Source organism: Topomyia yanbarensis, chromosome 3 (assembly GCF_030247195.1).
Source record: "Topomyia yanbarensis strain Yona2022 chromosome 3, ASM3024719v1, whole genome shotgun sequence".
Taxonomy (NCBI): Eukaryota; Metazoa; Arthropoda; class Insecta; order Diptera; family Culicidae; genus Topomyia; species Topomyia yanbarensis.
This window is the reverse complement of record NC_080672.1, coordinates 88255193-88264936: the sequence shown is the minus strand read 5'-3', so window position 1 is coordinate 88264936 and position 9744 is coordinate 88255193. Positions and strand designations below refer to the sequence as shown.

Genomic DNA, 9744 nt, shown 5'->3' with positions numbered 1-9744 from the left:
TTCCAGTTTTCCAGTCTTCCAGTCTTCCAGTCTTCCAGTCTTCCAGTCTTCCAGTCTTCCAGTCTTCCAGTCTTCCAGTCTTCCAGTCTTCCAGTCTTCCAGTCTTCCAGTCTTCCAGTCTTCCAGTCTTCCAGTCTTCCAGTCTTCCAGTCTTCCAGTCTTCCAGTTTTCCAGTCTTCCAGTCTTCCAGTCTTCCAGTCTTCCAGTCTTCCAGTCTTCCAGTCTTCCAGTCTTCCAGTCTTCCAGTCTTCCAGTCTTCCAGTCTTCCAGTCTTCCAGTCTTCCAGTCTTCCAGTCTTCCAGTCTTCCAGTCTTCCAGTCTTCCAGTCTTCCAGTCTTCCAGTCTTCCAGTCTTCCAGTCTTCCAGTCTTCCAGTCTTCCAGTCTTCCAGTCTTCCAGTCTTCCAGTCTTCCAGTCTTCCAGTCTTCCAGTCTTCCAGTCTTCCAGTCTTCCAGTCTTCCAGTCTTCCAGTCTTCCAGCCTTCCAGTCTTCCAGTCTTCCAGTCTTCCAGTCTTCCAGTCTTCCAGTCTTCCAGTCTTCCAGTCTTCCAGTCTTCCAGTCTTCCAGTCTTCCATTCTTCAAGTCTTCCAGTCTTCCAATCTTCCAGTCTTCCAGTCTTCCAGTCTTCCAGTCTTCCAGTCTTCCAGTCTTCCAGTCTTCCAGTCTTCCAGTCTTCCAGTCTTCCAGTCTTCCAGTCTTCCAGTCTTCCAGTCTTCCAGTCTTCCAGTCTTCCAGTCTTCCAGTCTTCCAGTCTTCCAGTCTTCCAGTCTTCCAGTCTTCCAGTCTTCCAGTCTTCCAGTCTTCCAGTCTTCCAGTCTTCCAGTCTTCCAGTCTTCCAGTCTTCCAGTCTTCCAGTCTTCCAGTCTTCCAGTCTTCCAGTCTTCCAGTCTTCCAGTCTTCCAGTCTTCCAGTCTTCCAGTCTTCCAGTCTTCCAGTCTTCCAGTCTTCCAGTCTTCCAGTCTTCCAGTCTTCCAGTCTTCCAGTCTTCCAGTCTTCCAGTCTTCCAGTCTTCCAGTCTTCCAGTCTTCCAGTCTTCCAGTCTTCCAGTCTTCCAGTCTTCCAGTCTTCCAGTCTTCCAGTCTTCCAGTCTTCCAGTCTTCCAGTCTTCCAGTCTTCCAGTCTTCCAGTCTTCCAGTCTTCCAGTCTTCCAGTCTTCCAGTCTTCCAGTCTTCCAGTCTTCCAGTCTTCCAGTCTTCCAGTCTTCCAGTCTTCCAGTCTTCCAGTCTTCCAGTCTTCCAGTCTTCCAGTCTTCCAGTCTTCCAGTCTTCCAGTCTTCCAGTCTTCCAGTCTTCCAATCTTCCAGTCTTCCAGTCTTCCAGTCTTCCAGTCTTCCAGTCTTCCAGTCTTCCAGTCTTCCAGTCTTCCAGTCTTCCAGTCTTCCAGTCTTCCAGTCTTCCAGTATTCCATTCTTCCATTCTTCCATTCTTCCAGTCTTCCAGTCTTCCAGTCTTCCAGTCTTCCAGTCTTCCAGTCTTCCAGTCTTCCAGTCTTCCAGTCTTCCAGTCTTCCAGTCTTCCAGTCTTCCAGTCTTCCAGTCTTCCAGTCTTCCAGTCTTCCAGTCTTCCAGTCTTCCAGTCTTCCAGTCTTCCAGTCTTCCAGTCTTCCAGTCTTCCAGTCTTCCAGTCTTCCAGTCTTCCAGTCTTCCAGTCTTCCAGTCTTCCAGTCTTCCAGTCTTCCAGTCTTCCAGTCTTCCAGTCTTCCAGTCTTCCAGTCTTCCAGTCTTCCAGTCTTCCAATCTTCCAGTCTTCCAGTCTTCCAGTCTTCCAGTCTTCCAGTCTTCCAGTCTTCCAGTCTTCCAGTCTTCCAGTCTTCCAGTCTTCCAGTCTTCCAGTCTTCCAGTCTTCCAATCTTCCAGTCTTCCAGTCTTCCAGTCTTCCAGTCTTCCAGTCTTCCAGTCTTCCAGTCTTCCAGTCTTCCAGTCTTCCAGTCTTCCAGTCTTCCAGTATTCCATTCTTCCATTCTTCCAGTCTTCCAGTCTTCATTCAAGTTTGTTATGTATTTATACCAAATTCGATACTGATGCTTTTTGCATGTATCAGGCAACTAGCAGTTGGGAAATTAAATTCTGAGATGATTATGACTTTCACTGTTTTAGTTTTCGATAAAAATACACTGAAAAAAAATCAGTTTGGGCAAGGAAAAGTTTTTTTTCAAATAGCTTTTTTTCTTTGAAAAAGCCCTACTTGAATTTTTGACGGTAGGTATGGAACTATCTTGTATAAAATTTTTATACGAATCAAAAATGGTTTTTTTTGGAAATCGACTTAAAATTTTTAAAATCGATTGTTTTCAACGTAGGAGTCGATGAAGAATTTTTTCAATATTTTTATTAAAAAATTGGAATAATTTTGTGAAAATCACCCTTACTACATTTTTTTATAAGATTTGTCAAATTAGTTAAAAAAATTTGACCCCTTTCAAAAGACAGCCTAGATCATTTTTGGAAAAAACTAAGTATGCAAAGTGACTTTTTGTGACAAAGTTCTCATGTACAGAAAGTTTCATTAAAATCTAAGAGGGTGCTGCCAGCATTTGTTCGAGTTGGCGCGAAATTCGTCAAAAGGCATTCGTGATGTGAGACATTTGCTGAAGGTGAAAATGGAGGTTATGCTTACGGATGTCGCCTTTATCGAGTTCTACCATGTCAGGCATTCAGTGCTGATAGCGTTCAATAAATTAGCCTAGGCGAAACCAGCAATTTTGCCAATAATTTGTTGAACGTGGTTTCTGTGATACCGTTATAATTAATATTCTCATATACGACGAGAAAATCAATGGTCGGCTTTAAGAACTGGTACCACTTACTTGCAGTGGGGACCATTAAAAGATTCATATGGCACTTGAGAAAAATGGAATTGATCATAAATCTAGGAAGTATTTCAAATGGTATTTTTATGGTGAGAATCTTGGTCGGGGATGCCACATTTAAATATGTGTTTGGATAAAAAAAATCTTTTAACCATCTGTAATTACTAAATCGGAAAAAAATTGTGAAAATCCATTATTACTTCCAAAAAAAATCTGTTAAGAATCACAATATTTCTAAAACTCTATGAAATTTTTAATCAAAAAGTCAAAAATCTGTTACATGTAAAAAAAGAATCGTAAATTGTGAAAAAAAACTGAAATTACAGAGAAATTGTGAATATGCTAACCTTGATCTAGGTGGACCGACGCATTACCTCCTACCTTACCCTGCACGTACAAAACATAATGCGATAGTATCACTACTCACATAATATTTTCGCATATCCAATACCACTACCTGAATCATAAACAATGGCCAAATTTGTGGTTGTTTTTCAGGTAATATTGATGGTAAAAGCTGCGCCAAGTATCTCAAAATTAACAGCCAGCACCATACTCTTGAGCCGTAAGGGTATGAAACAAGGATGAAATCAGATGTTCGCGAACATAAACAACAATTATTATACGGAAGGGTACGTGATAGAGATGAAGGACCACCAAGACACTGTTGGTTAGGACAAATATTTCCCAGCCTAGTAAACAAGTATTCAAGTGCAATCGCCAGTCGCACTCACGAGATATGTTGAACAATCATTAGGGGGGAGGGGGGTCGTCTGGTGTAAAGTTATCGATAGATTGAAGTCTGCGTGTGTGACAGCAAATACGCGCGAGGAATGCATAGCTGTTTAAAACAAAAGAGGTTCAGCGTGGCCATCGAGATTGCGGGAGACTAGAGTAGATATAATACGCATATCAAAATTTTTTTGTTTAAATAATGCCATCAAACTGGTAATAGTGGCAAGATGCCAGATCAAGAAAATAGAAGTTGAACCGTTTCTGTGCATCTACAAATCGCCTGCTAAATCAGAAGCTTTTGTACAAATTTCGTCATTCTCTTCGTTAGAAAATTTAAACAATATTTTTATATTCGTTACGATTTAGCGTTTTCTACACCTTGTTAAAGTGTAGTTTAGAATATCTTATATTTCATTGCTCCATCAAGGACTGTTATATTCGGTTAGCATATAAATGCGTTGAACTCTTCATTGTTGTAACGAGAGTAAATTGTAACTTGTGAACAAAAAATGAAAATAAATTTCAACATGGCTAAGGTGATAGCGTACTTTTTATTAAAAAATAGCATTTTTGCCATTTTATGAGTAAAAATCCCCTGCTAGAAAAATTATATCAAAAACTCAACATAGGGGTTAGGTATTTTTTACATAGAATGTGTATGCAAAGTTTGAAATAAATCGGTTAAGACTCTTTTGAATGGCAGTTAACACCTCAAATCGTGTTCTCCCAGGGACATTCTACAAAAAGCGTCGTCACCGAGTCACTTGTCAATATTTTTGCATTGAAAAATTAGAGAATGTTATTGAAATGATGCAGTATAATGTACAAATTTCGATCAATTCGCAAAACCCAAATTTCTAAAAATCTCAAAAGCGTGTTTTTACGCTGAAACCCTTATCTCCTCCTTAAGATCTATGTCCACCTGCAGTTGTTTGTACATCTGTTCTGTGCAAAAGGACGTGAAAGAAACCAGGTTCGTCTCAACCGATCTACCGGGGAATAAACCGTGCTGAAATGTGCTAATGTAGTGCAAGCTAAGCGATTCGAAAACTTTCGGCTCGACTCGCAATGAAGTTATTCCACGATAATTTTCGATGTTACATTTGTTAGCTTTTTTGTACACCGGAAACAACACCGAACACTTCCATTCATATCCACAGCATCAACGGGAACATCTGATAATAACTGATTCTCAACCAATTTGTTGTTGTCAATTGTAATAATCAAAAAATGAATTCAAAAAATCTATAAAATCAGCTCACTTTTTCACTCGACTTTTCCGTTGTCATACTACTAGCGATTAAAACAAAAAAAAACTTGTTCTTCACATAAACTCACTTCGCACTTCCTCAGCCTCTAATCGTATCGCAAAACTTGTCTAGATCACTTGTAGCACACTTTCGAACAGTTCCGAATCGCGCTCGTCACCCGCGCCTCACTCTGTAGGTGTGTGTGATACAGCTTTCGGCATTCAGGCCTCATATCATTCAATGCACTTGCCGCTTCTTGTTTACACTCGTGACACACGCACACCAACTTCCAACGCACGCTTCGTTCGCGCACGAGTCCGACCCGAGATCCGCCCGAGTACAACCAAACAGGCATCCATCGGAGCACCACCATCACCATTCAGTCTGTCTTCGGCTGTCGTCCAGTTCGGTTTGGATTCGGCCTACTTTCGCGCCGCAGTTCGGTTCGGATTTTGTCTCACTCGGGGTTCGACAGACAGGATTATTACTGCGATAACTGTAAGGAAGGCGGGCGTGCAAGCTGCAACATAAGTTGCAAATTATGCGTTGTCCACCGTGGCGGGATGTTGTAGCACATTGCATCTGATAAATTGGGTTACGTTAAGCGATGGTGAAAACCAGTAAGCAAAGGAAGCGGTTTTGGCTCGAAATCCGAGCAAAATCCAGCCCAAGAAGCATAGTGTGAGCGCTTTACGGAATCGGTCTGAAGAAAGCAAAATATTCTCGAGAAGAATCACACTCGATCTCGGATCAGTGCGAATCGGTGGCGGGTTGTGGAAAACGTGCTAAAGGAAAAAGTGGGAAATTTAAGTTTGCACGGCTGTGTGTTGGTGTTTCGCAAAAAAAAAAAATATTGATGTCGGCATCTCGTATTGAAGTGCAACTCGAGCAAAATTTGTCCGGAGTGAGAAGAAAGATGTGTGTTCAGATTGCTTCATCTGGTTTGATGTTGTTTTTCTGCCTACGGTTCCTTTCCTCGGCGGTGAAGTGAAGCAATACAGAGGCAAAAGAAGAATCCGAGGATTGTGTGTGGCTGCGGAATATAATGAAGTTAGTGAAAACAAGTGAAAGAGATAATAAAGAGGGTGTAAAGAATGCGCAAAATGGCAAACGTGTACTCGGTGTTCAGTTCCATTGTCCTGGTGCTTGGTTATGCTAATGTTGGATTAAGCATTCAGCAGCCGGATGCATATGGCATGCATGAAATGTCGGGCATCGGCCCGGATGCCGACTTTCAGCACCACAATCGCTGCGAACCGATTACAATACCCTTCTGTACGGATATCCAGTACAACAAAACCATCATGCCGAACCTGCTCGGCCATGTCAAACAGGAAGAAGCGGCTCTCGAGGTGCACCAGTTCATACCGTTGGTTAAAATCGACTGCAGTCCAGATCTCAAATTCTTTCTCTGCTCCCTGTACGCCCCGGTCTGTACCATCCTAAGCTATCCGATACCTCCCTGCCGGAGCCTGTGCGAAAGTGCTCGCGTGTGCGAAACTATTATGCGGACTTTCGATTTCCAGTGGCCGGAGAACCTTGAATGTAGCAAATTTCCAACCGAAGGAAAGGAGCTCTGCGTGTCGCAGAACAACTCATCCGAGAGCACCCCGATCCCGCCAAGTGCGGTCCACACCACCAAACCGCAGATTCCCCGTCGGAACACTGCACCGAACGTGCCCCACCGGGATCTGGGCTTCATCTGTCCCGTGCAACTGAAAGCCCCGACGATAATGGGCTATCAACTGACTGTCGGCGGAAAGGTAAGAGCCCCGAGGGTGACCGTTGTTGATTGTTGATGCAGGGACGAAAACTGACGATGACTTGTTCACATTTCAATCACGTAAACTTGCATCCGTTGAGTTGCAGCTCGATTCGAAACCGTTCGATTTGACTGACTGGCTACTTGGCTATCGGACCGAACGGTCGTGAAGCGACTCCGTTTATCCATTTAAGGGAAAAATGAACAACTCTTTTCAGTAGAATCGGCGCTGCTCAGTGAGAGCTGGAATAGGAAGGCACGGGACGACAAAGTTTGCCTTTTGGTGAAGTTTGAAGATTAGATTCCCGTCTGTCTGTCTGTCTGTCTGTTTGATGGCGTGCGTTAGTTGGCTTTGGGGACGACAGGAGATGGCAGATAGACAAAGTCGTTGCCATCATGTGCTGAAGGTTCGACCATCGGGGCATGGAATCGAATATGTGAAATTAGCATCCATTGTGTTTGGTTACGATGGATGATGGCAGAATCTGATGTGTTTGGAAATGAAAATTGTGAACTGTACTGTCTGAAAAGGGGAAATCGTGTAAAGACGGACACCTCGAGGCTAAATTACGAATTATTCTCCATTATCGGATGAATTACTTGCAAATTGTCGTGATTTGAGATCACATTTTGTCAATATTGTCATCAAATCTCAACTGCTAGAGAGTTATTGTACTTTTTCTGCAATTGACCTATTTGTCTTCAAATGCTTCCAACTCCAAAAGTTTCATTGGAAACGTGAGCAAATTTCCCACCGAAAAAAGCGCTCATATCTTTCAGTTAATTGATTTAAGTAAGTGATGAAGTAGTCAAAAGTTTGTGTATTTGAAAAGGTTTTTGTTGGTTTTCTCAAAATAATGAATAATGTACATAACAATACCTATTATCCACAATTACAGTTTTCCGACAATCCATAATTTGTTCCCAACCTCATATTCTGAACATCACTCGGGACAAGCCAGTTGCTTTAGGCGTTCACATGTGTCGTGTGAACTGTTTAATTTTTTTTTTTTGTATCTAACTAGTGCTAATTTGGGTACTAGTTTAGATACATCGTCTGACTAGACACCCAGTTGATGCTAGTTACTGAAGAGACGAATTCGAAACACAAAAATCAAACTCAATCTCTTCTCACGATGTTTTCGATAAATTCAGTGTTTTGAAGTCAAATCAATTATTTAAAAGTGGTTCGGATTTATTTATGACAAACAATACTTTTGTACTTATATTGTTGCTTAAACGATACTTTCATTGAAATAAAAATGGAAACCAGCTATTTGATAGTAGAAACATATCACAGGATAGGGCCTGAATGATTTTAAGCGGCGATCAATAAAGATGTATGCATCGGAATTGCAACGATAGCGGAGGTATAATGAACGGACTTCAAAGGTCGCTATAGCTGGCGTCCCACTGCACTGCGTTTGAGCTAAGGAAATGCTTACCGCAAATTTCCTTAAGAGGTTATCTTTTACTCACGGACATGACCACGAAAGACTGAACAAACACTCTATAAAGTTACAAATGGCCGTGATTTAACAATTAATTTTCAAGAACAACCGAATTTACCGAAATTCAGTAATGAAGAGATAATTTTACCATACGTTCATTATTGCTGTACCGGATACGGGAATAATGCGATATTACAGTATGAATTGCACTTTTAATTACAAATTTTGGTTAAACTGTTCGTATACAGGGTGTTTGGTTCATGATTAAGAACCTTTCGAGGGGTGATTGGCTGTCATATTTGGAGAAAAAAATCGTTCTACACATACCATCAAATCTCAACCGTTACAGAGTTATTGAGCTTTTTGCGTAAAAGACTTATTTATCTTAAAATACCTCTATCTCAAAAACTATACTTTGTATTTTAAACCTTTTACTTCCATTGGAAAGGTGAGAAAATTTCCTATTGAATGGTGCTCTCATATCTTTCAGTTAATTAGTTCTAATTATCTTTTAGTTGTAAAGTAGTTAAAAGTTGGTGTTTTGATGAGGTTTTTGTTAATTTTCTCAAAATAATGAATTATGATTATAGCAATATCTTTTGTCCAAAAGTTGGGTTTCAGGACGATTCATAATTTGTTCTTGAACATCACATTCCTATTTCTTCTCGTTTATTTGTAATTCCATTACTAAACTTTTCCTGTAATCGACTTGCAAGTGCTTAAAAGACTCTAATCTAAAAATATGCTTTATATCGTTATTTGGCTTAATGCGTTTATATCGTTATTTGGCTTAATTGAAAAGCTGAGAAAATTTCCTTTCGATGTATGTATAAATATATTTCAGTTAAGTGTGCTAAATGACTTTTTACTAGTAAAATAACTTAAAATTAACGTTTTTTCGAGAGTTTTGCAATTATTCTAATTATTATTCAACTAAAATCATCGTTACTATTGTTCATTTGGTGCTCCCTAATATTCTTTTTAACTTGTTTCCTGACAAGTCATCCCTATCGCTTTTCATTTCGCTGCAACTTAATAGTTAACACAGCATGACCACACCACAAACGGAGTGGGTTCGAAGTCGTTGTTTTTGCATATGAAACGAGGTGATAAAAATGATTTTGCTTCGAAACTAAAAGAGATAATTGAATGGAGTCAACGGAAGAATTGTAGAGCTAACGAAAATGCTAATAACAACACTAACTTTAAACTAATTAACTTATAAAAGAATACTAAATTCACTTAACTGAAAGGTATTATTACATTTTTCTGAGGAAAATTTTCCTGGCTTTCGAATAAAAACAAGAAAATGTACAATAAGTGCCATACTTTTTCAAATAAGAGCTAGTATTAGTGAATATGAGATAAAAATATCAAAGTTCAATAACCCAAACACATAAAAACAGGAAAAGATAAGTGTATCATGTCAAAGAACAAATTATGCAGCTCTTTAAGACTAACAATCTGATTTATTAAAATGGCGATGTTAACTATTAAGATTTTCGCGAAATGAACGAAAAATCGACCAAATTTGTTAAATTTTAAATAAATTACTGTGATAAGGTTACTTAACCTCATTAGCTGAAACATGTGAGGACACCATTCAATGGGAAATTTTCTCACCTATCCAATGGATCTAAAAGATTTGAAATATAAAGTATACTTTTTGAGTTAGATTTATTTTAAGACAACTAAGTTTTTTACACAAAAAGTTCAATAACTCTGTAACGGTTGAGATT

General features: G+C 39.9%; 1 protein-coding gene across 1 annotated transcript in view; it reads left to right on the top strand.

The window, feature by feature from the left end:
• Positions 1-5191: 5191 nt before the first annotated feature.
• LOC131686688 (frizzled-like) overlaps positions 5192-9744 on the top strand; it is a 120991-nt gene continuing 116438 nt past the window's right edge. Inside the window, exon 1 of the mRNA XM_058970571.1 lies at positions 5192-6555. Within this exon, the coding sequence (XP_058826554.1) occupies positions 5887-6555 (669 nt within the window). The 5' untranslated portion in view covers positions 5192-5886. The remainder of the gene's footprint in view (positions 6556-9744) is intronic.